This window comes from Sapajus apella, unplaced genomic scaffold (assembly GCF_009761245.1).
Source record: "Sapajus apella isolate SASKATOON/1434 unplaced genomic scaffold, GSC_monkey_1.0 scaffold153, whole genome shotgun sequence".
Taxonomy (NCBI): Eukaryota; Metazoa; Chordata; class Mammalia; order Primates; family Cebidae; genus Sapajus; species Sapajus apella.
The window spans coordinates 606,055-633,501 of record NW_022437093.1 but is presented as its reverse complement, the minus strand read 5'-3'; the positions used below and the strand labels follow the sequence as shown (position 1 = coordinate 633,501).

General features: G+C 36.8%; 1 protein-coding gene across 9 annotated transcripts in view; it reads left to right on the top strand.

The window, feature by feature from the left end:
• TANC2 (tetratricopeptide repeat, ankyrin repeat and coiled-coil containing 2) overlaps nt 1-27,447 on the top strand; it is a 435,131-nt gene that overhangs the window by 254,498 nt on the left and 153,186 nt on the right. For all 9 annotated transcript variants that reach the window (XM_032266054.1, XM_032266053.1, XM_032266051.1 and 6 more), the window contains one exon: nt 5,421-5,684. In XM_032266054.1, coding sequence (XP_032121945.1) covers nt 5,421-5,684 — 264 coding nt within the window. The remainder of the gene's footprint in view (nt 1-5,420; nt 5,685-27,447) is intronic.

Genomic DNA, 27,447 nt, shown 5'->3' with positions numbered 1-27,447 from the left:
AGGCTTGAGTCCAAGTCCTGGATATCCTTGTTAATTTTCTGTCTTATTGATCTAATATTGACAGTGGGGTGTTAAAGTCTCCCATTATTATTGTGTGGGAGTCTGTCTCTTTGTAAGTCATTAAGAACTTCCCTTATGTATCTGGGTGCTCCTGTATTGAGTGTGTATATATTTAGGATCGTTAGCTCTTCTTGTTGCAGTGATCCTTTTACCATTATGTTATGCCCTTCTTTGTTTGTTTTGATCTTTGTTGGTTTATAGTCTATTTTATCAGAGACGAGAATTGCAACTCCTGCTTTTTTTTGCTCTCCATTTGCTTGGTAAATCTTCCTCCATCCCTTTGTTTTGAGCCTGTGTGTATCCTTGCATGTGAGATGGGTTTCCTGGATACAGCACCCTGACGGGTTTTGGCTTTTTATCCAGTTTGCCAGTCTGTGTCTTTTGATTGGGGCGTTTAGCCCATTTACATTTAGGGTTAATATTGTTACGTGTGAATTTGATCCTGCTATTTTGATGCTAGCTAGCTCTTTTGCCTATTAGTTGATGCAGTTTCTTCATTGTGTCGATGCCCTTAACCATTTGGTATGTTTTTGGAATGGCTGGTACTGGTTGTTCCTTTCTATGTTTAGTGCTTCTTTCAGGAGCTCTTGTAAAGCAGGCCTGGTGGTGATGAAATCTCTGAGTACTTGCTTGTTCGTAAAGGATTTTATTTTTCCTTCACTTATGAAGCTTAGTTTGGCTGAATATGAAATTCTGGGTTGAAAGTTCTTAACAATGTTGAATATTGGCCCCCACTCCCTTCTGGCTTGTAGGGTTTCTGCTGAGAGATCTGCTGTGAGTCTGATGGGCTTCCCTTTGTGGGTAACCCGACCTTTCTCTCTGGCTTCCCTTAGCATTTTCTCCTTCATTTCAACCCTGGTAAATCTGACGATTATGTGCCTTGGGGTTGCTCTTCTTGACGAATATCTTTGTGGTGGTCTCTGTATTTCCTGGACTTGAATATTGGCCTGCCTTGCTAGGTTGGGGAAGTTTTCCTGGATAATATCCTGAAGAGTATTTTCCAGCTTGGATTCATTCTCTCCATCACATTCAGGTACACCTATCAAACGTAGATTAGGTCTTTTCACATAGTCCCATATTTCTTGGACACTTTGTTCATTCATTTTTTACCCCTTTTTCTCTAATCTTGCCTTCTCATTTTATTTCATTGAGTTGATCTTCAACCTCTGATATCCTTTCTTCTGCTTGGTCAATTCGGCTGTTGAAACTTGTGTATGCTTTGCGAAGTTCTCATGTTGTGTTTTTCAGCTCCATCAATCCACTTATATTCCTGTCTAAGTTGTTTATTCTCATTAACATTTTGTCAAATCTTTTTTCAAGGTTCTTAGTTTCTTTGCATTGGGTTAGAACATGTTCTTTTAGCTCAGCAAAGCTTCTTATTACCCACCTTCTGAAGTCTGTTTCTGTCAGTTTATCATGCACATTCTCCATCCAGCCTTGTTCCCTTGCTGGTGAGGAGTTGTGATCCCTTGTAGGAGGAGAGGCATTCTGGTTTCAAGTGTTTTCATCCTTTTTGCACTGGTTTCTTCCCATCTTTATGGATTTATCCACCTGTCGTCTTTGTAGTTGTTGGCTTTCAGGTTGGGTCTCTCAGTGGACGTCCAGTTTGTTGATAATGAAGTTATTTCTTTCTGTTTCTTAGTTTTCCTTCTAGCCTTCTGCTGTAGGACTGCTGAGGTCCACTCCAGGCCCTGCTCGCCTGGCGGCCTCCTGCAGTGGCTGCAGAACAGTAAGGGTTGCTGCCAGTTTCTTCTGCTATCTTTGTCCCAGAAGGATACCCACCAGATGTCAGTCCAAGCTCTCCTTTATGAGGTTTCTCTTTGGATATACGGGGGTCAGGGAGCTGCTTGAGACGACAGTCTGTCCTTTATAGGAGCTCAGGTGCTGAGCTGTGAGCTTCATTGTTCATTCAGAGCTGCTGGGCAGATACGTTTAAGTCTGCTGCAGCAGAACTCTTATACCCCCCCTTTTTTTCCCCCAGGTGCTCTATTCCAGGGAGTTAGGGCTTTATTTATAAGTTTCTGTAATGCTGCTGCCTTTTTTCAGGGCTGCCCTGCCCAGTGAGGAGGCAGCCTAGTCACTGTCTGCCTGCAGAGTCTTTGCTGAGCTGCTGTGGGCTCGACCCAGCTGCCGTGTGAACTTTCCTGCAGTCCTGTTTATATGGGTATAGTTAGAACTGCCTCAGCAATTGTGGCCAACCTCTGTAATGGTGGACTCTCTCCATAATGGTGGGCTGCCTCAGCAATGGTGGGCTGCCTCAGCAGTGGCAGCCTACCTCCGTAGTGGTGGACTGCCTCGGTAATGGCAGACACCCCTCCCCCACAGAGCTGGACGTCCCGTGTTCAGCTGTGCTTGCTGTGAAACTCTCAATCCAGAGCATTTTAGATTGCTGTTTTTTTGTGGGGGTGGGACCAGCCAAGCCTGATCACCTGGCTCCCTGTCTCAGACCCCCCCCCTTTTTTTTTTTCTTCCAGTTGAACAGACTCTGTCTCCCAGGTGTTCCAGTCGCCTGTTGAAAAGGCGCTGGGATCTGTGTGGTTTCCCGTGCGGCGACCCACTGCACCAGCTCAAACAGCCACCCTGAGATTTGTGGCACTTTTTTTGTTCGGGAGTCTCCTGGCCTGGTTCCCTGTTTCAGTCCCCTTTTTTAATCAGTTGAATGGGCAACTCTGTCTCCCAGAAACTCCAATCGCCAGCTAAAACGACACCTGGACCCATGTATTTTGTGTGGAGACCCGCCATGCCAGGGTGCTGGTGCGCTGGCCAAAACAGCTGCACCGGCCAAAACAGCCGCACTGGTGACCCGTGGGGCTCCTCTGTTTGGGAATCTCCTGATCTGTGGGCAATAAAAATTCATCTGTAAATGTGGCGTCCACTCACCCTCCGCACTTTCGCTGGGAGCTGCAATCCTGAGCTGCTCCTAATCAGCCATCTTGGATCCATCCTCCTGCATACTGTTTTTTAATGACTTCTGTACATAACAACAGGGCTTTAGCCTCTGTGTTTTCCTTTTTTTAATTTCTCCTTTTATCATATGGGTATTACAGAGGTAGGTGTTAAAAGTTTTTTTAAATTTAAATATGAAGAAAATCCTTAAAATACAGTTTCTACTCTCCAGAAGTGTACAGTGTGGGGTAAGGAACGTCTACAAAAGAGTTAAGTAACAATATTAAGTAGTAGATGATTAAGACTGCAAATAATTAGTTGCCTGTGAGACCACTTATTAGCTATATAAGTGGGCAAGATGGCTAATGTCTCTAGGCATCAGTTTCCTCATCTGTGTAATGAAGATAGTGATACCAGTCCTGCTTAGAGTGTTCTATTGATAATCAGGTGAGATACTGTATGTTTGTACAATTAAAGGTTATAAAGTGATAAATATGAGTTTATTATGATTTCTAGTATTAAAGCTTATAATGTAATAGAGAAGAAAGAACATCCTGCTTAAAATATTTATAAGCTTTCTCTGGGGTGATATTTCTTTACTGGTTATCAAAAAAATCACTTTGGCCTTTGGGTTGTTAGGCTCCTGGAGTTACTTTTCAATTCTTAATTTGTTCTCCATATTCTTTGGAAAGTTCTTCTGAGTTTCAGAAACTGTTTTCCTTTGTTTTTCAGATTTGCTACAACATAGTGTCCTTTGTTTTTTGTACCCAAAGACCAGCCAAAATGTAGGAATATAATTTCTCTGCTTAGTTTTTGTTAGCTGTCTCTCCAGAATGAGCATAGGTTGTCCATTTTTTAAGGTTTTACAACTCAAGGGGAAACAGAGTATAATAAATATGGGAACTTATCTTTAAAATCTTATATGGTTTCCAAAGAGTTCTGTGATAGCTCTGATTTCTTTTCTCAGGTGGGGCCCAAAAGCACATACCCTCATCTCTCTTATAATTCTTAAGTTTTTAAAATTTTCCCTCTTCCTACTTCTCTACCTTTTTCTAGTTTACTTAGATTTCTTCTTTCTTAGCCTTTTACCTTTTGTGACAACAAAGTCAGATTTTCTTTCTTAGAAATGTAGGTCATCCTTTGTAATTCATCTTCTTCCCTTGTTACTACAAAATCTAGAACTTCATTTAAATTTGCAGAGACAATCTCACTAAAAATGATTGTAGAAATTACCTCGTGAGCTTAGGTCTCTTCTTTTGGCAATAGGTACATTCAGAATATAAGAAGAGGAAATAAACTAACATATAAAACCTCTTCTGGGATGATATCTTTTATTCTTGTTTTATAATTATTGCTAAAAAATTTATAATCTAGTTATTAATGTTTTTAATCATTTCTAGAGTTAATTAAAATTTTTCTATTTGTGTATACTTAGTGGTAAGACTATGAGAAATTCAAGAAGACTTCGGTTTATTTTCTTAAGGTACTTAAATCCACAAGGTTAGAGCTTCAGAGAAGATCAGTACTTCAGAGAAGAAGGGCCTGTTACTGTTTACTTATTTGGGCAGGTCATGTCTTTTGTATTAGTTCCTACTTAGGGACTGCTTATTTTATTCTAATTCTTTGTTACACATTAGGAGCCAGAAAATAAATTTAAATGAGGAAAGGAACAGAATAAAAAGAATGTAGAGTTCTTTTAGGGACCTCTGAGGCTCTTACCAGCAATCATTGAAGACTATATAAATTCCCTTTTGATGGAATTTTGAAAATATTACCACAAATAGGCCCCAGCTCTAGGTCCTCTAGCACTGATACATTAATTTTTTAGTTTATTTTCATTGTTGAAATATGTGAGAGATGGCTGTATTTTGGTTTCAGTTATTTAAACTTCATGATAGAAGTGAAATGATCATCAGTAACTTAAAAATAATGTTATTAGATATTCTTATTATCTAGTCATGAATTTACATAATCATAAACAAATTAATCTCTACTTGAGATTTTCGTTTAAACTCACTCTTTAAATGTTATAAGTTAATGAAGTACAAGGCAATTAATGAAGTACAGGGCAATGTATAAATTGTGTGGTGGTAAAGTCCGAGTTTTTTAGGATATTTATCACCCAAATAATGTATATTGAACCCATTAAGTAATTTCTCATCATCTACCTTTCCCACACCCTGTAACCCTTCAGACCTAGACTAATGTCCAAAAAAGTTTTTGTAGGTTTTCTTCTAGTATTTTTAGTTTCCAGTCTTAGGATTAAGTCTTTAGTGTATCTTGAGTTGATTTTTATGTATGGTTAAGAGATAAGGGTCCAGTTTCATTCCCCTGCATATGGCAATCCAGTTTTTCCAGCACCATTTTTTGAAAATTGTGTCCTTTTCCCAAAGTATGTTTTTATCAACCTTGTCAAAGATTAGTAACTGTATGTATGTGGTTTTATTAAATTCATTTTACCCTTTTTTTTTCAGCTACATTAACAAGCTATTCTGAAAACATGGAACGTACAAAATATGCTGGGGAAAGCAGTAAAGAATTAGGATCTGGAGGAAACATAAAACCTTGGCAATCTCAAAAATCCAGCATGGACTCCTGTTTGTATCGAGTAGATGAAAACATGACTGCTTCCACCTACAGCCTGAATAAGATCCCAGAGAGAAATTTGGAAACAGTGTTATCTCAATCAGTACAGTCTATTCCTTTGTATCTCATGCCACGGCCAAATTCAGTAGCAGGTAAGGTTGTTGTTGTTGTTGTTAATTATTTTATCCAATATATATTGAAATGAAAATAAATGCTGCACCGATAGCATTTAAATTTTCCATTCATGTTTTTTGACTAAGCTCTTCTTTTGTGTTTGAGTAATATACATGTATATTATTTAAACCTGGAGGAACATTCATCTTCCCCAAATGACTGCATATTCTGCTCCCAAAATATACAAAAACACATATAAATTCAGAAACAGCCTATAAAATATTTCATCAAACTACTGAAAATCTTTTCTCTCAATCAAAAGTCTTTGAAGGAATTTTAGTTTGAGGTTTTAGTTGTTTTCTTAAAATCTTAGTTTCATAAAACATTACTAAGATGGTCATATCTCAGTATAATTTGTATTATCAGAAATCATCATCCATAGTTTGTAAAAGTGGAAGGCAGGCAAAAATTCAGCTTTTCCTTATCCCATGAGTTCAGTATTTTCACAGTACCCTGGCTGTCATTTCATGGATGAATCACCAGGTGGGTGGCTGTATTTCTAAAGAATAACTCTGGCTGAGCATGGTGGCTCACACCTGTAATCCTAGCACTTTGGGAGGTCGAGGTGGGTGGATGACAAGGTCAGTAGATTGAGACCACCCTGGCCAACATGGTGAAACCCCTCTCTACTAAAAATACAAAAATTAGTTGGGCTTGGTGGTACGCTCCTATAGTCCTGGCTACTCGGGAAGCTGAGGCAGGAAAATCACTTGAACCCATGAGGCAAGAGGTTGCAGTGAGCCAAGATTGCACCACTGCACTTCAGCCTGGCAACAGAGCAAGACTGTCTCAAAAAAAAAAAAAAAAAAAAAAAAGAATAACTCTGCGACACCACTAGCAAACTCAGTGGTTAAAAAAAAAATGTATCAGTCCATTTTCACACTGCTATTAAGATACTACCCGAGACTGGCAGCTGATAGTGTAATGCTTCTTGCCATTCCCATTTCCCTTTCCTACCTCTTCTTTGTTCTCTGGGATACCCATCGGCATCTGTCATCAGGTATGATTATAGGGAAATGGCTCATCTTAAAGATGAGTAACTACAGAAGATTTTAATACTGATTTCTAAAGATTATTCACTTTTATATAGTGACAGGAAATTTTTTATCCTAGGACATTTTAAATACGTTGATTCTCAATTACCATGTCATATTGGAATCCTGTTATGCTGTTGTGTTAGTCCATTTTTACACTGTCCTAAAGAAATACCTGAAACCAAGTGATTTTTAAAGAAAAGAGGTTGAACTGGATCACGGTTCTGCATGCTGTACAGGAAGCATAGCAGCTTCTGCTTGGCTTCTGAGGAGGCCTCAGAGAGCTTTCAATAATGGCAGAAGGCATGATCGGGGGGTTGGTGGGGGGTGGAACAAGCACCTCACATGACCAGAGCAGGAGGAAGAGTGGGAGGGGGAGGTTCCACACACTTTTAAATGAAGAACAGCAAAGGGGAAATCCACCCCATGAGCCAGTCACTTCCAACACTGGGGATTACAATTCAACATGAGATTTGGGAAGGGACACAGATCCAAACCATATCAGGTATAAATTATGAGAAGTTCCAGGCAAGTTGAGTCTTTTCCAAAAAGAAGCACATAGATCCTTGCTCATATATAAATAGGGAAATATAACTACCAACCATAATAGTACATCCCAACTTACTTCCTAAGTTCCAATGATTTCTAAGAAAATTCTGGCTCTATTATCTGAGAAAGGCACTGAACACTTAATAGAAGACAGAGAAGCTTTGTTTGAATGAGTGGAACTACATAGTCAGGCTGAATGAACAACGTTAATTCAGGGTATGAGTCTTGATCTCTACTTAACATTAACATTCTGTGTTACCGTCTTCTTCCTACTTACTCCCGATTATATTTTATGTGTATCCCTTAGAACCTTTTTTAACTGTGTTAATCAAGGACCTTGTCATTTGTTTAAAAGTGACTCGGCTCTTCCTCAGGCTTCCCTTAGCCCCAAGTATACCCAGAAACTGTTCTACTTCTCTATTAGCCAAGTGCTCTCTCCCTAGTAGTATCCTATACCTTCAGAGCAGTGCCAGAACTGAACAGACCATGGGAAGAGAATGGAAAAAGCAAGCTGGATAGTATAATATTTTGCTGTTGGTCTCAGAAAGCCATCAGGACCACATGTAACCACCAGACAGTAATAAGCTCTGAGGCAACTACCAAACCATCTCCATGTAGTCCCTAGCTACCTTCCCAGGCTGAACTCAAATACTTTCTCCAATCATCTCCCAGCTGCAAGTAATTGCTGCGTCTTCTAGGCTGTCCTAGTACTTCGTATGTTTCCCTTTTTGTGTTGGCAACAGTCTACTTTGTGTTATGTGCAGCTGTTGTGTATATGTGTTGGTCTACTACTTTTTGACATTAGCAACTGAGAAGAGTCCAGTAGATGCTCCATAGTTGCTGGTTGAGTGAACTAATGAATGAATGTATGCATGAAGCAACCAATCTGTGATATCAGCTTTAAACAAAAATGACAATGTGGTTAGTAAATCTAATGGTAATTTTCTTCATCTTACTATAGGATATAGTCTTCTCACAGGAGAAATTACCCAGAAAAAGGTGGGAGGTGGGGCTTATTTAGAGAAAGTAAGCTGTATACGAAATGATAGTATGAGCTAGCCACAAAACAATTCTGGACTTACTAGTATCTCAGAATCTTTTTTCTTCCAAAATTATAAACTGTAGTTCTCTTTAATATGTGGAACGTATAAACATTTATCACTATCTGCTAACAACTGGCAATATATATTTTTCAGTGGTTAATCAGAAGCCTTTATTCAATTAGCAATGTAATAGTGTTGGGGAAAAATGGAGACCTTAAGATATTTCTATTTCTCTAACTTAGTAGTCAGCAAACCAGGGCCCATGGGCCAGATTTGGCACACTCTGTTTTTGTAAATAAAGTTTCATAGCAGCAAAACCACACGCATTTATTTACTTATGGCTGCTTTGCTCTACCACAACAGAGTTCAGTAGTTGCAACAGAGATCGTAAGTTCCACAGTTAACATTGTAGTGGCCTACAAAGCCTGTTAAAAAGGGCAATCCCAACCTTCATTCTAAAATCTTATCCTGGCATTGGATTCATTTGGCCCAACTCACCCCTCGGCTATACGTCCCAGCTGTACAGGTCATAAACCATGTTAGCTGTGCATAGGGACAGAAACTGTTTTAGACTTCATGAAAAGTTTCATGATGTGTTTCACATGACTTCATGAATTACACAGAGAATCAGAAGTGTATCAAAATTCCATGAGAGGACATTGTTACTCAGCTATACTGATACTAGATAACAAAGACACTAAAAGGATTTGAAAAAGACAAAAAAGCTGAAATTTGCCCTTACGTTTTGTTTTGTTTTTAAGATTTTGTAATATGCACTTAGCTAGACTCATCTTCAGTGTGGAACATAGTAAATTGGTCACCTGCTTGAGTCTGGAGCCCTCATTTCCAAATTTAGGAATTTTCATTTTGGTGGTGGTGGTGAAGTCTCTTAATGCGTTTGTTCTCATCTTCTCTTGACCTCTTTGGAATTTATTGAAAAGAACATAAGATTGTTCTTCTCGAACAGACATATCTCAAGATTCATTATGTTACCTTATAAAAATGCTAACTGTAGGGCTTATGAAATGATGTCTAGGACTCCTGTATTCCTATAAAAGCCAGATATGCTTTTCCTCTCACTGTCTATAAGGCTAACACTACTGTAAACAAAAAAAATGGAAGGAAAAGTAAGAGCCCCTCTCCTCTCTACACCTAATATCTCTCTCCAAAGATTAATATTTCTTATTATGATTCTTCATATCTATATATAAATCTCTACATATAACATTATATCTATATGTGATATATAATCAGTCAACCCTCTGTATCTGTGGTTCCACACCCACATATATGGATGGCCAACTAAAAGGGACTTGAGCATTTGCAGATTGTGGTATCCAAGTAGGGGTTCTGGAGCTAATTCCCTGCAGATACCTAGGGATGACTATATTTAATTATAATATATGTAAGAGAGTTCTGAGATGGAAAAATCAATGGGATTTATTCAAAAGAAATGAAAGCATATGTTCTTAAAAATACATACATAAATGATCATAACAACTTTATTTGTAATAACCAAAAATTGTGAACATCCCAAATGCCCATCAACAGGTGGATAAAAAAATTAATTATGTATCCATACAATGGAATTCTACTCAGCTATAGAGGGAAATAAATTATGGATACCACAGTAACATATATGAATCTCTAAATATACTCTTTGAATGAAGCCACATTTTAAAAATATACTATATGATTCCATTTGTATAAAATCATAGAAAATGCAAACTAATGTGTAGGCACAGATTGCCTCTCTTTTAATGCAACCATCTAAAAGTACAGGCATCACCTAGACCTCTTATATCGCCCTGTGGGAATTAGGGCTCAGGGAAGTGGCACAAATGTTGATCCTCTGGCTACTGCTGTTGCTCTGAGTAATAACTGTCTTTCATCTCTGACACAGAAGTTTCATATCTTTTTCCAGCATCGAAGCTTGTTAGTTTACAGATTCTTCACAGTTCTTGACAATGAGATATTGCTATACCCAAATCCACAAAATTAAAAGACATGGCAATGCCGAGCAACAATAAAAATGTTGCAATTTAAATTATACATTGATGGTGGGAGTGTGTTAATAAGTTGATACTCCATTTTGTAAAGTTGTGTGATAAGATCTATTAAAGGTTTATAAAGCTATATATGCATGTTATCTAAAACCTAGCAATTCCATTCCTGGACAGAATGCCCATGAGAAATAAGTGTTTTTGTTTACAAGAACACAGATAAAGTTTTATTAGTTTTATTTGTAATACCTAAAAACCGAAAACCATTCACATGTTCATCACCAGTGGAACTGATAAATAAATTGTATACAGCAATGAAAAAGAACATACTACTCTTATAACATCATGGATAAATTTTACAGATGTGATATTGAACATAAGTCAGACTCAAAAGAGTGCCTCCTGTATAAAGTTTGTACATATATATAAAGTTTATAGAAACAAAATGATCACTTCTATGATTATAGAACTAAAGTAGTGGTTACCTTTCGTAGGATTATTGACTAAGGGAGCTTTCTGTATCTTCGTCTGGATGGTAGTTAATGGATTTATACTCATGAGAAGACTTCAAAAAGTCCATGGAAAAACATAATTAAAAGATAAAAATAAAAAATATAAACTTTATTTCTTAACATGAGCTCCATCAAGTTTAAGACACTTTTGTACGTCATGATACCAGCCATTCAGTCCATCCCTGAAGAACTGAGTGAGTGTCCTGGGAATTTAACCATCTCAATGAAGCCTTTTTTACATTATTAACTGAAGAAGAATATATAGCTTTTACAAATTTTTTAAGATTAAAAAACAAAAAGAAGTCAGACAAAGCCAAATCAGGACTGTAAGATGGTTTCTCATCTAAACTTGCAAAATCGCCTTTGTTTGATGAGAGGAATGAGCAGGAGTATTGTGGTGGAAAAGGATTCTCTGGTGGAGCTTTCCCAGGTGTTTTTCTGCCAAGCTTTGGCTTGCTCAAAACACTTTCATAGTAAGCAAGTGTTACCATTTTTGGCCCTCCAAAAAGTCAACAAGCAAAATGCTTTGATCATCCCAAAAAACTGTTGCCATGACCCTTGCTCTTGACTGGTCCACTTTTGCTGTGACTGGGCTATTTCCACCTCTTGGTAGCCCTTGCTTTGGTTGTGCTTTGTCTTCAGGATTGTACTGATAAAGCCATGTTTCATCCTGTTACGGTTCTTTGAAGAAATGCTCCAGGATCCTAATCCTACTTGCTTTAAATTTTCATTGGAAGCTCTGCTCTTTTTTGCAGCTGATCTGGGCACGATGGTTTTGGCACACATTTAGTGGAAAATTTGCCCCCACTTTAATTTTTCAGTCTTAATTGTGTAAGCAGAACCCATTGAGACATCTGTGGTGTTGGCTATTGTTTGTGCTGTTAATCATTTGTCCTTTTCAGTTAGGATACAAACAAGATGAATTTTTGTGGATGGTCTGCCACTGCGGGCTTCTTCTTCAGCACTGTCTCATCCCTTCTTTAAACAAGTTACCTATTTGTAAACTGATTTCTGTAGGGTATTGTCTCTGATATGGTTTGGCTGTGCCCCCACCTAAAACTCATTTTGAATCATAGCTCCCACAGGTCCCACGTGTTGTAGGAGGGACCCAGTGGGAGGTAATTGAATCATGGAGGTGGGTCTTTCCTGTGCCGTTCTCGTGATAGCGAGTAAGTCTCATGAGATTCATGGTTCTATAAGGGAGAATTTCCCTGCGCAAGCTCTCACTTTGCCGGCTGCCATCTATGTAAGACGTGATTGCTCCTTTTTGTCTTCTGCCATGACTGTGAGGCCCTCCCAGCTATGTGGAACTGTGAGTCCATTGAACCTTTTTCCTGTATAAATTACCCAGTCTCAGGTATGTCTTTATTAGCAGTGTGAAAATGGACTAATACAGTTTCCATAAATGTTTTGTGAAACATCGATGATTTTACCATTCTTCCACTCAAGCTTTACCATAACTTTGCTGTTTGTCCTTGCTTCAATTTTAGCAAAATTTATGTTGCTCTGATAAGGGCTCTTTTCAAACTAATGTCTTGTTCTTAATGCCTCAAACTATATCCCATTCAGACATCTTACAACAAGTTAGTATGAATTTATTTTGATGAAAAAATTTTTGAAATTCATCCACTGTTTTTTTGTAAGATGAATTTTCGATGAACTTTTTGAAGACTCCCACATGTATAAAAATAATTAAGCTATACACCAAAGATTTATACTTTATGTATGTAAATCATACCAGTTTTTTAAAATATGTAAAATGTGACAGGGCGCGGTAGCTTATACCTGTAATCTCAGCAATTTAGGAGGACTAAATGGGTGGATCACTTGGGGTCAGGAGTTCAAGACTAGCCTGACCAACATGGTGAAACCTCATCTCTACTAAAAATACAAAAATTAGCTGAGCATGATAGTGTGCACCTGTAATCCCAACTACTTAGCAGGCTGAGGCATGAGAATTGCTTAAACCTGGGTGGCAGAGGTTGCAGATCACAAGATCACACCACTGCACTCCAGCCTGGGCTACAGAGTAAGACTCTGTCTCAAAAAAAATTATACCTGTTGTCTTTACAGAAGGATTTTCTCTTTTCTTTGGTATAGAAATAGCAGTCCTAGGAAACCTAACAAGATCTTTGTCTGAAATATGTATTTTTAGAATTGTTTAATAAAACCTAAGAACTACAACAGATGGATAATTTATTTTAAATATTGAGTGTATAAATCTAAGATGAGTGCCCAAACTGGCCAGAAATTTTTTTTTCCCCACCTTAGTTCAGAGGGACACTAAGTGAAATCTAAAGCATCAGTCTGTGTGTAGATTTTGAAAATCTTTTTTTAAAATAACAAGTATATTTAGTCATATTTTATATATTATAAAATTCACCCATTTCAAGTGTACAGTTCAGTAATGCTTAGTAAATGTAACAAGTTGTATAACCCTTGCCATGAATCCGTTTTAGGACATTTTCATCATCTCAGAAAGATTTCTGCATCTATTTAACATTAATCCCATTCCCTCTCCCAGTTCCCAGGCAACCACTAATTGACAGACTCTGTAAATTTTTATTTTCTGGAAATGTCATATAAATGGAGTCATATGGTATGTCATCTCTCGTCTCTGGCTTCTTTCACTCAGCATAATGTTTTTGAGGTTTATCTATGGCATATATGTATCAGTAGTTTCTTCCTTTTTATTTAAAGTAGGATTCCACTTATGATTATACCACATAATGTCTACTCATTTACCATTTGGTAGACATTGTTTCCAGTTTGGGCCTATTGTGAATAGTGCTGCTGTGAACATTTGTTTGTAAGTGTTTGGGTGGACATATGTTTTCATTTCTCTTAGATAGATACTTAAGAGTAGAATTGCTGAATCTTAGGGTAAGCTTATGTTTAACTTTTTAAGAAACTGCAAAACTGTTTTCCAAAGTAGCCGTACCATTTTTCATTCCCACCAGCAGTGTACCAGAATTCCTGTTTCTCCATTTCTCCTTTGTTACTCAGTTACCTTTAGCTGGTGTGAAATGCTGTCTCATTGTGGTTTTAATTTGCATTTTCCTAATGACTACTAATGTTGAGCTTTATTTGTATATTGTTATCTATTTATTCTTTAGTGAAATATCTATTCAAACTTTAGCACATTTTGATATTGGGTTATTTTCTTCTTGATCTGTAAGAATTTTTGTATATTCTGGATACAAGTCATATCAGACATGTATTTGCAAACTTTCAGTCTGTTGCTTGTCTTTTTTGTTTTCTTACTGGTGTAAGAAATACAAAATTATGAAATACAAAAATGTTGAATTTTGATGAGGTCAGTTTATCAATTTTTTTCTAATAGACCATGGTTTTCATATCATTTTTCTCTTAATAGAAGACATAACTGTTTATATAATGTATTACAAAACACTGATTTCTCTATGACATTGGAGTTTGTTTTAACTCAAGTATTGGAAAATACTTCCTGAACATACTTGATACTTTTTCCCTCTTGTCCCTCCTCTTCCCCTACTCATGTTAAAAAAAAAATAAAAACAATTAAATCATCCTAAATTGTTACATCTATAGACCTTAATTGTTAATTTTTTTTATTTACCACGGTTGTCTTCCCATAATGTTAGTCTTTCTGGCTAGCAGAGTGCTTTAGATTCTTAAGCAGTACTGACCATGCATCCTTAAAGGAAGGATAAAAGGTAAATGTACCATCAGAGATCAGTTAGATCTGTCCTGGAAAACAAGATTTTATATGACTGGAGTAGTACATGTTGACTGTGTTAAGCAAAATGCTTCATCAGAAAATTATTTCTTGTCAGTATTGAATGTAATACAAACAGACCTACTGTGGCCTACAGGGCAAGTCATAGGTCATGGAGTAGTCTGTTTTATGCTGTTTTCTGCATCTGGAAACCATGGTTTCAGGATGCTCACAAAGAGGCAGGAAAGGAAGCTATAAACCAGTTATTTTCAACGCTTAGTAGCTTGTAGAGTGAAAATGTTTCCAGAATGTAGGGAAATAAAATTACTTTCATAGGGAATTGCCCTGCTAAATGTATAATGTATGTAAATAGTTGATAAAACCACAACCTTTGGTGGCTTAAATGATTAGATATCTAAATCATTTTTTAAATTAAATGTTCTCATCTCAGGAGGGTCCTCTCTTTTCATTCAGCTCTAGATGCACATACTTTCCTCATACTTTCTAATGTATACGGAAGTGGTTCCCCAAACTGGGGAGAATCAAATACTGAAATCTCTGGTGAACAGGAATAATTGAGGATTTCAAATGTGAAATGAGCTTGAAATAGGAAAAAAAATTCAGTGTATTCACACTTACCAATTTGTTCTAAGCATCTGAACATTAAGGGCATGATGGGGATGGGGATGATGAATGCCAGTAATAAAAAGCCCTTCAGATTCAACTTCTTTTTTTTTTTTTTTTTTTTTTTTGAGATGGAATCTAACTTTGTTGCCAGGCTGGAGTGCAGTGGCACCATCTCAGCTCACTGCAACCTCCGCCTCCCAGGCTCAAGTGATTCTCCTGCCTCAGCCTCCCAAGTAGCTGGTACTACAAGTGTGCACCACCACACCCAGCTACTTTTTGTATTTTTTTTAAGTAGAGACGGGGTTTCACTGTGGTGGCCAGGATGGTCTTGATCTCCTGACCCGGTGATCCACCTGCCTCGGCCTCCCAAAGTGCTGGGATTACAGGCATGAGCCACTGTGCCTGGCCAGATCCAACTTTTATGCTTCTCTTTTTAAAACTGAATTTCAGTGTGACTAATACAATTATTTATTTTAGAGACCAAATGATGTTGAATATTGGTGTGAAGAATAACGTTTGAGCAGCTTCAAAAAATGTGGGTAAAGAATTGTTTAAATGGTCCTTGCTATGATAGAGACTTCTCTCCAATTTGGGAAGAAAATCACTTTCTATTGCCTAAGCTTCTTGGCATCTTTTTAGGACCACATCTTCTGTTATGATCAGGAAATTGTTACAGGATTATTTAAAATCCTCAAGGCTGCTGCTGGATTGAACTGTAATGAATAAAACTATATATATTATTCCATAAGGCCAAGATTCTTGATTTTTAAAAGAACAGAAATGACTTGTGGCTTTTGTGACACTTTTGTGGGGAGAATGGAGTCAGCACATATGCAAATATTTATGGTGAATTATTTTTAAAAATATTTTTCTGAGCTTTTAACTTACCTATGACAAATGGAAGAAATATATATAATGAAAATTTAAAAATCATCATGTATATTTTATTTACTGTATTAAATAGAGGTTTGACTAATATAAATATGTTGGTCAAATAGATTCAGCTGTGTACTTTTAAAAACATTAAGACTCCAGCAGGTAAAGTTCATAGTTATAATAGATATTCCAATTTACACTCCATGTTCCACATATGATGATAATACTATTTGCTGAAAACATAAAAGCTTTTAACTCAAATGATAAAGTGATTCGAGTTTTGACAATATGCAACATTAAGGCTTGGATTTTTCTGGAGTAGCTCAGTTTTCTGAATATAAACTTAGCTGTTCATACACCTTTGAATTAAAATTCTAAAATATGAAAAAAAATTGACAATGTGTTTTGTTTTCTAAATGTAAATTGCTATTGCATATTTCGTTTTTAAGCCCGTGTGTTGGAAGGAAGTAGAAGACTCTTGTGGACTTGCGGTTGCATGGCAGAAATTATCAGAGTAGGCAGTCTACGGTCATCCTTGATGTCCAAAAATGAGATTGGCAATGAATTGGAGGGATGTGGGAAGCAGGAAATGTTTGCTTGCAACAGCTGTCATCAGTGCTTTGTGTGAGAATGAGGGATCCATCAGGAAAGCATACAAACAACAGAAGTCAGATAAAATATAACCCTATTTTCTCACCATCTACTTGTTAATGCTTGGAGTCTCACGTTTTCGTAAGAAAAGGATCTTAAGAATAAGGTAAATGCAGAATGGGAATCTACGGGAATTTAAGCAAATCCAATCAGAAACTTTAGTAGAGATTTTACAAAAATAATAAATGGGCTTTTCAGGAGTGAGAATGTTGGCTTTATGTATCAAGTGTATAAGGGCAGTAGAGTGGCTTCTTGCCCAGGCAGGAGCAATAGTGTCATTCCAGGCTCCTTGCTCAAGTCAGCTAGAATGACAATTGTGCTACTATAATCTCTTTGCATTAGTGGCAATTGATATAAGAAGAAACAATTCAAACTGTCTTCCAAACGCAATATAGAGTTGTCTCTAAAATGTTGTATACCAAATGTTGTCTGCTAGATTTTTTCTGCCCACTTTTAGTGTATTTAAATTATTTTAACTTCAAAAATGCATGTCGGTTAAGTGCTCTATGAGTGATTTGTCCTCAGCTGTTAAAATCTGATGAAATCTCAAAAAAAGTTTTTTATTCTTCCCTCTTCCTTCTCTAAAAACAAGTCTTTTAAATGACAAACCTTGTGGATTTACTTTTTAAAGCTTTTTCTTTTTACATCAAACCCTTTTATTATAGATTTGGTTTTCTATTTTCTCCATTCACCTGAACTCACCTAATCATATCTTATACTTGTATCTGAAAAGTGTTATTTAAATATTATAGTATTTATTTATTTATGAATGGGATGCATGAATGAGGCAGAGTCTCACAATGTTGCCTAGACTGTTCTCGAGCCCTGGGTTCAAGCAACCCTCCTACCTATAATCTTTCCAGTATAATATTAATTTAATCTGACAGAACTATCTCAAAACTTTGTACAGTACAATGGCATAGTAAGACTAGCACTGTAAGGTAAGAACATATGTGTCCCTATAGAGTCGTCATTGTTGTTTGTATGGGATGATATATGATGTACAAGGCGTTGATGGTATAGCCAACTCCTTCAAAATAACCCAATAGGACAAAAGTTAATTTGTTGTTTGCTCATTGTTAAAATGTAGCTGAAACATGAAACGTGCATATAATATAATTATTCGTTCATTTGACAAGTATTTATTGAGCAGGTACTATATATATCAGGCACTGTTCAAAGCACTTAAGCATAATCATCAATAAACAAAACAAAGATCCCCATTTTTCATGTAGTTTACATTATTGTTGGGAAAAGTAATGTTAGTAAGTAATGTTACCCAGGCTAGTAATTTATATAGTATGCTAGAAGGTGGTGTATGCTATGGAAAAAAGGAAAAGGGGAATCATGAATATCTGAAGGAAGATAATAGAAACATTGTTGAAGCCAAGCATATTATGGTAGTGATATCTGTTAAGCATTAAGAAAGCAAAACAGTGAGGAGGAGGAGGAGGAGGAGGAGGATCGTGCCAAACAGATTATGAAATCTAAGTAGGACCAATCTAGAATTCAGTTCTACATTGAGCATCATGTGCAGGGCACTCCAATTTACTCTGAAGTGGTAGGTTAATGAAATGAATTGGGCATTACCTCCTGTTGTCGAGAACCTACTACAATCAGTGAGGGAAGGCAGCCATGTAAACAACTACCTGAATAGTATGAGTTCTAAAGGCAATATATATTTATGTGGTGGCTGAGAGAGAGAAGCAATTAATTCTGACTGGGAGATTGATTAGAAAAGTAAAGAAAGTGCAGCCTAAGCAGAGTTTTGGCAAAGGGAAACATAAGTTTGATGCAGTATGACAAAGCCTTTTTATCAGAAAATGATGTACAAATGGCAAAGATCCAAATGACTGTGAGGAAGAGTATAACAAGGTACAACTAGAAGAACAACGGGAAACGGCTAACGGAATTCCGTGTCTCCTGGCTGATCTTTCCAGTATTTATCTCATATGCCTTTAAATAATGTTTGAAAGGAGAAGAATTTTGAAAATGAAGCAAAGAGAAACTAAAGAGGACTAGGCACAATAATCATAAAAAGGCAGTGGAAAATGATAGATTCAGATAACACCAACCACAATTTTATTGTAGTCCCAGATTAAAGCCATAGTTCCCTATTTACTGATTGGAAAGCTGTCTAAGCCCGAAATCAGGACCTCAGAGCTATTGCATTTGATAATGAATATCATTGCTTTCTTTTTTAAAATCATTGTACCTCTGTCTGGATTTTTGAAGAAATAAACTATTCATTCAGTTCATGGATTTTTGAAGGAATAAACTATTCATTCAGTTCAGTGATGGCAATATTTAACATTTTATTGTAATGTCATTTGGCTGAAATTGAGAAATATGCTCGTGCCAAAGTATATTTACTGTATTTCTTGATTTTCTGAAATAAATCAAGGTGATAGATCAGTGATGTTCCTCTTCCTAGGTATTTCAGTAGTAAAGATTAGCTTAACCTGTTAAGACCACACAAAACATTTATATTTTAAAACCAACAGCTTTTATTAAATATAAGAAGCTAAACGTGAGAAACTAAACCTGTGGCTAAAAGTACTTGCCAGATTTTTTGATATAAAAATTAAAATGAATTACATGACTGTAATTTAATTGGAATATGTACTCCACAGTATAAGACTTCTCATAGTTTAATCTTTAAAAGATTAGATGGGTATAATTTCTTTTAAATATTTCAGTGTGTTAGGCATTTTTTCTTTTTAATTTTTAAGGGTCGTATGTAATTTTCATGTATATATTTATAGGGTAGATGAGATATTTTGATACAGGCATGCAATGTGTAATAATCACATCAGAGGAAGTGACGTAACCATCACCTCAAGTGATTATTTCTTTTTATTGCAAACATTCCAACTATTCTCTTTTAGTTACTTTTAAATGTACAATAATTTATTGTGTACTATAGCCCACCTTGTTTTGCTATCAAATACTAGACCTTATTCATTCTGTCTAACTATATTTTTGTACCTTTTAACCATCCCCACAGTCTAACATCCCCACCGATGGTAGACTGGACAGGGAAAATGTGGCACATATACACCGTGGAATACTATGCAGTCATAAAAAATGATGAGTTTGTGTCCTTTGTAGGGACATGGATGAACCAGGAAACCATCATTCTCAGCAAACTGACACAAGAACAGAAAAACAAACACTGCATGTTCTCACTCCTTGGTGGGTGTTGAACAATGAGGTTGAGGTCCAGGGAGGTCAAAGCTGCAGTAAGCCATAATTGGCTTACTACCCCAGCTACCCTTCCCAGCCTCTGGTAACCATCATTCCACTCTCTGCCTCCATGAGTTCAGTTGTTTTAATTTTTAGCTCTCACATATGACTGAGAACATACAAAGTTTGTCTTTCTGTGCTTAGCTTATTTCGCTTAACATAATGACTTCCAATTCTATCCATGTTGCTAGAAATGACAGGATCTCATTCTTTTTTATATCTGAATAGTACTGCATTGTATACAGGTACCAGATTTTCTTTACTTAGTCCTCTGGTTTTGGTTTTGGTTTTTGAGAAGGACTCTCGCTCTGTTGCCCAGGCTTGAGTGCAGTGGCGCTATTAACCCAGGCTTCTGTTGATGGACACTTAGGTTACTTCCAAATCTTGGCTATTATCAATAGTGCTGCAACAAACATGGAACTGCAGATACTAATTTTCCTTTTTTGGGGTGTATACTTAGCAGTGGATCATATAGTAGTTCTATTTTCAATTTTTTAAGGGACCTCTATACTATTGTCCATAGTAGCTGACCTAATTTACATTCCTACTGACAGTGAACAAGGGTTCCCTTTTCTGCACATCTTTGCCAGCATAAATTATTGCTTGTCTCTTGGATAAAAGCCATTTGATAATATCTTGCTGAAGTTTTGATTTGCATTTCTCTGATGTCAGTGATGTTGAACACCTTTTCATACGCCTGTTTGCCATTTGTATGTCTTTTGATAAATGCCTATTCAATAGATCTTTTGTCCATTTTAAAATTGTATTATTAGATTTCTTTTCCTATAGAGTTATTTGAGCTCCTTATATATTCTGGTTATTAAACCTTCATCAGATGGATAGTTTGCACGTATTTTTTCCCATTCTGTGGGTTGTCTCTTCACTTGGTTGTTTCCTCCCTTGAACAGGGCTTTTTAACTTGATATGATCCTATTTGATCATTTTTGTTTTGGTTGCCTATTCTTTTAAGATATTACTCAAGAAACTTTTGACCAGACCAGTGTTCTGGAAAATTTCTTCAGTGTTTTATTTTAGTAGTTTCATAGGTTGGGCTCTTAAACTTAAGTCTTTAATCCATTTTGATTTGATTTTTGGTTTTTGGTTTTTGGGTTTTTTGAGATAGGATCTCACTCTGTCACCCAGGCTGGAATGCAGTGGCACAATTATGGCTTACTGCAGCTTTGACCTCCCTGGACCTCAACCTCAAATGATTCTCCCACCTCAGACCTTGAGTAGCTGGGACTACAGGTGTGTGCCACCATGCCCTACTAATTTTCGGTTTGGGGGTTGTTGTTTGGTAGAGACAGGATTTTGCCATGTTACCCAGGCTGGTCCCAGACTCCTGGGCTCAAGCAGTCAACCTGCCTGGGCTTCCCAAAGTGCTGGGATTATAAGCATGAGCACTGTGCCTGGTGCTCAGGATGGCTTTGGCTATTTGGGGTCTTTTGTGGTTTCATATAAATTTTAGGATTAATTTTTCTGTTTCTGTAAAGAATGTCATTGGCATTTTGATTTAATTGCTTTGAATCTGTAGATTGCTTTGGGCAGTATGGACATTTTAACAATATTGATTGATTCCAGTCAATGAACATAAAATGTCTTTCCATTCCTTTGTGTCCTTTTTAATTTCTTACATCATTGTTTCATAGTTTTCATTGTAGAGATCTTTCAGTGTTTTGGTTAAGTATATTCCTAATTATTTATTTGTGGCTATTATAAATGAGATTTCTTTCTTTATTACTTTTTCAGCTTGATGGCTGTTGGCATATTAAATGGTTCTGTGTTTTGTATGTTGATTTTGTATCCTGCAACTTTACTGAATATGTTTATTAGTTCTGTCTTTTATAGAATCTTTTTAAAATATAAGATCATATCATCTGCAAACAAGGATAATTTGACTTACTTCTTTCCAATTTGGATGCACTTTCTTTCTTTCTCTTGTATGATTGCTCTAGGTGAGACTTCCAGAAGTATGTTGAATAACAGTCCTGAAAGTGAGCATCCTTCTCTTGTTCTAGATCTTGGAGGAAAGGCTTTTAGTTTTTTCCCATTCATTATGATACTGTGAGTCTGTTGCATATGGTTTTTATTATGTTTAGGTATGTTCCTTCTGTACCCAGTTTTTTGAGGATTTTTATCATGAAGGGATGTCAAACTTTATCAAATGCTTTTTCAGCATCAATTGAAATGATTGTATTATTTTTGCCCTTCGTTCTATTGATATGACGATTGACATGATGTATCACATGGTGATTTGTTTGTGTTGAACCATCCTTGCATCTCCAGGATAAATCCCATTTGGTCACGATGAATGATCTTTTTAATGTGTTGTTGAATTTGTTTTGCTAGTATTTTGTTGAGGATTTTTGCGTCAGTGTTCATCAGGAATATTGGCCTGTGGTTTTCCTTTTTTCATTTGTCTTTATTTGGTTTTAGAATCAGTGTAATCTGGCATCATAGAATAAGTTTGAAAATATTCTTTTCTCCTTTACTTTTTTGAATAGTTTGAGTAGGATTGGCATTAGTTCTTTTTTAAATGTTTGGTAGAATCCAGCAGTGATGCCACTGGGTCCTGGGCTTTTCTTTGCTGGGAGTCTTTTCATCATGGCGTTGATCTCATTACTTTGTTTATTCAACTTTCACATTTCTTCATAGTTCAGTCTTGGTGAATTGTGTGTGTTGAGGAATTTATTCATTTCTTCAAGGTTTTCCAATTTATTGGTATATAGTTGCTCATGGTAGTCTCTATGTAGTCTCATAGTAGTCTTCTAGTCAAGAAGGAAATTAACAAATTTCTTAAAACAAATTAAAATGGAAACACAGCATACCAAAACCTATAAGATACAGTAAAAGCAGTACTAAGAGGAAAGTTTATAGCAATAAGTGCCTACATAAAAAAGGCAGAGGCTGGGTACAGTGGCTCATGCCTGTAATCCCAGCACTTTGGGAGGCCAAGATGGGTGGAACACCTGAGGTCAGGAGTTTGAGACCAGCCTGGCCAAAATCTTTTTCATCTCTGATTTAATTTACTTAGGTCTTCTCTCTTTTTTTCTTAGTCTGGCTAAAACTTTGTCAATTCTGTTTATCTTCTCAAAAAAAACTTTTTATTTCATTGATCTTTTGTGTTTTTTGTTTCAATTTTATTTATTTATTTCTAAAACTTTGTCAATTCTGTTTATCTTCTCAAAAAAAACTTTTTATTTCATTGATCTTTTGTGTTTTTTGTTTCAATTTTATTTATTTCTGCTCTAATCTTTCTTTCCTTCTAAATTTGGGTTTAGTTTTCTTTGTTCTTTAAGATGTATGATTCAGTTGTTTATTTGACATTTTTCTACCTTTTTGTTGTTGTTGTTGTTGTTGACAAAGAGTCTCACTCTGTTGCCCCAGCTGGAGTACAGTGGTGCGATCTTGGCTTACTGCAATCTCTGCCTCCCGTGTTCAAGTGATTCTCCTGCCTCAGCCTCCTGAATAGCTGGAATTACAGATGCCCACCACTATGCCTGGCTAATTTTTGTATTTTTAGTAGAGACGGGGTATCACCATGTTGGCCAGGCTGGTCTCAAACTTCTGACCTCAGGTGATCTACCCATCTTGGCCTTCCAAAGTGCTGGGATTACAGGCATGAGCCACCGCGCCCAGCCTCTTCCTTTTTTATGTAGGCACTTATTGCTATAAACTTTCCTCTTAGTCCTGCTTTTACTGTATCCTGTAGGTTTTGGTATGTTGTGTTTCCATTTTAATTTGTTTTAAGAAATTTGTTAACTTCCTTCTTAACTTCTTCATTTACCCACCACTAGTCATGAGGAGCATATTGTTTAATTTCCATGTGTTTGTATAGTATCCAGAGTTCCTCTTGTTACTCATTTTATTTTATTCCATTGTGATCAGAGTTTTATTTATTTATTTTTAATTCTTTAAGACTTGTTTTGTGATCTAACATATGGTCTGTCCTTGAGAATGATCCATGTGCTGAGGAGAATGTGTATTCTGCAGTCATTGGATGAAATGTTCTGTAAATATCTATTAAATCTATTTGGTCTATAATGCAGATTAAGTCAAATGTTTCTTTTGATTTTTTTGTCTGGATGATCTGTCCAATGCAAAAGTAGGGTGTTGAGGCCTCCAGATATTATTGTATTCAAGTCTGTCTGTCTCTTTAGCTCTAATAATTTGGTGTTCCAGTGTTGGGCGCATATATATTTACAATTGTTATATCCTCTTGCTGGATTGACCCCTTTATCATAATGTAGTGATCTTGTCTCTCTTTATAGTTTTGTCTTGAAATCTATTTTTTCTGATATAAGTATAGCTACTCCTGTTCTTTTAATATTTCCATTTTCATGGAATATCTTTTTTATCCCTTTATTTTTAGTCTGTATATATCTTTGTTGGTTAAAGGGTGTTTCTTATAGGCCACAGATAATTGGGTCTTTTTTTTGTCCATTCAGCCACCCTGTGTCTTTTGATTGCAAAGTTTATTCCTTTTACATTCAGTGTTGTTATTGATAAGGAAAGACTTACTCCTGCCATTTTGTTATTTGTTTTCTCATTGTTTTGTGGCCTTCCTTCTTTCTTTCCTTCCAGTCTTCTTTTTTGTGAAAGTGTTGGGTTTTTTTTCTGATGGTATGTTTTAATTTCTTGCTTTTTATTTTTTGTATATCTGTTGTTGGATTTTTTGTTTGAGATTACCATGAAGCTTGCAAATAACATCTGTTTTTTGTTTTTGTTTTTGAAATAGGGTCTCACTTTGTCATCCTGGCTGGAGTGCAGTGGCGTGATCCCAACACACTGCAACTCCCACCTTCTGGGCTCAGGTGATCCTTCCACCTCAGCCTCTCAAGTAGCTGAGACAACAGGCACAGCTAATTTTTTTGTAGTGTTTTGTAGATATGGAGTTTCACCATGTTGCCCAGGCTGGTCTTGAACTCCTGGACTCAAGCAACCCACCTGCCATAGCCTCCCAAAGTGCTAGGATTACAGATGTGAGCCACCATGTCCAGCCACAGCTAATATCTTGTAACCCATTTATTTCAAACTTAACAACACTGATTGCAAAAACAAACCAACTAATAAGCAAAGAGAAAACTAATAAAAACTCTCTACACTTTAACTTCATGTCCACTTTATCTCCCCTGCTTTTTAACTTTTTATTGTTTCTATTTATATCTTACTATACTGTCTGTGTCTTGAAAAGTTGTTGTCATTATTATATTTGAAAGGTTTGACTTTTAGGCTTTCTACTCAAGATATGAGTAGTTTATAAACCACAGTTACAGTGGTCTGTGAACTATATTAGGGTGAGTTTTGTACCTAAGATAATTTCTTATTGCTCATTAATGTCTTTTTCTTTCAGATTGAAGAACTCCATTTAGCATTTCTTAAAGCACAGGTCTGGTGTTGATGAAATCCCTTAGCTTTTGTTTGTCTGGGAAAGCCTTTGTTTCTCCTTCATGTTTGAAGAATATTTTTTTCTGGATACGCTATTCTACAATAGAATTTTTTTTTTTCCCCAGCACTTTAAATATGTCATGCCACTCTCTACTGGCCTGTAAGATTTCCACTGAGAAGTCTGTTGCCCGACATAGTGGCGCTCTTTTGTATGTTGTTTCTTTTCTCTTGTTCCTTTCAGGATCCTTTCTTTATCCTTCACCTTTGGGAAAGTACCTTGAGATAATTTTATTTGGGTTAAATCTGCTTAGTGTTCTATTGCCTTCTTTTACTTGAATATTGATATCTTTCTCTAGGTTTGGAAAGTTCTCTGTTATTATCCCTTTGAATAAACATTCTACCCCAGTCTTTCTCTACCTCTTCTTTAATGCCCAAGGCAGGTCCAGAAATGCTGTCCAGGAGCCAGGGCCTGGAGTCAACCTTGGCTCCTGGACAGCATTCCTGGACCTGCCTTGGGCATTAAAGAGCTGTTCATTCAGCTTGCGGTGAATGCTGCTAGGCCTGGGTCTCTCCCTTCAGAGTAGGAGGCTCTCTTTTGATCTAAGGCAGGTCCAGAAATGCCATTTAGGAGCCAAGGCCTCGAATTGGGGAACCCAGAAGCCCTCTTGGTGCTTTACCCCACTGTGGGCAAACTGTTACTCCATAATACAAAGTCCCCTTCACTCCTCCCTCTCCTTTTCTCAAGCAGGAGCCTTGCCTCAAACAGGGAATACACAGGGTCACACCTAAAGTCAGCATGGCCCTGGTTCTCATCCAAGGCATGTGGCAAATGCTGCGTGGGTATTGCTGATGTTTATTCAAGGCTCAAGGGCTCTTTAGTCAACAAGTAATGAATCCTGCCAGTACTGGATCCTTCCTTTCAAGGTAGGTTCCGTTCTGGCCCAGGGTGTGTCTAGAAATGTATTCTTGGAGATAGGGCCTGATGTAGGGGCCCTGTAACTCTTCCTGCGGCCCTATTCTAATGTGGCTGAGCTGGTATCCAAGTTGTAAGACAAAGTCTTCTTTACTCGCTCTTCTCTTCAAATGAAAGAAAGGAGTCTCCCAGAGCTGTGAGCTGCAGTGCGGGGATTTAGTGGAGGGGTGATGTTAGCAAGCCCTTGGCCACCCCAGCTGGTGTCTCACTAGGTCACATGCACCCAAAGTTTTAATATGATGTTAAAACCAGGTACTATGATTGCTCACCTGATTTTGGGGTCTTATGAAGGTGCTTTCTTCTGTGAATAGTTGTTCAGTTTGGTGTTCCTGCAGGAAGGAGGACAGGGGAACGATCATTGAAGGGCATTAGTTGGACTTCTTTTTCTGCCTCCCCTCCTAGGCTTTTTTTCTTAATGCAGCATTTTGCTCCACTCCGTTTTATACATTTCTATTATCGTTTTTACTCACTATTAATGAAAAATATAGCCTCTTTTAATTAAAACGTCCCAAACCATTTTAGTGTGAGCTATTTTAGTAAATGAACTCTCCTAGAATCTTGCTTTGAAATGATATACTGTGCCATTAATATTTCCATAATGGTAACCAAAAATTTCTGTCACTTACCTAGCTGTTAAGATTTTATTTGAATTTTGTTTTAATGTGAATAGAAGATACTTATTTTCATTAATCTTCTTTTCAAATTACTCTTCAGTTTATCAGCTTAAAAAGTCCCCTATAATTATTTTTGTTTTCTTATGAAAATAATATTTTGGCAGAAACTATTTCAAGTGCAGAGAGCTGTGATTTATTAGTATATGTTATGCAAGGTACATTACTCTGCATTAGCAAGGTCTCTATTACTACTTTTTGAAGCCAAAAAACAGAATTAAAGGAAAGTGACAAAGATGAATAAGAAATGAAAAATAAGCTTTTAAAAAGAGATTTGAAGCTGTTTAGCTTTAAAGTGGGAAGGAAGGATGTGCTCACTTTACTGAGAGTTGGGGTACCTGGCTTCATGGTCGCTCTGTTGTCAGTGAGGGAATCACTTTAAACAAGTCACTCCACTGTTTTCTAATCATGAAATGAGAGGATTTTAATAAATCAGGAGTCAGCAAATATTTTTTTTTTTTTTTTTTTTTT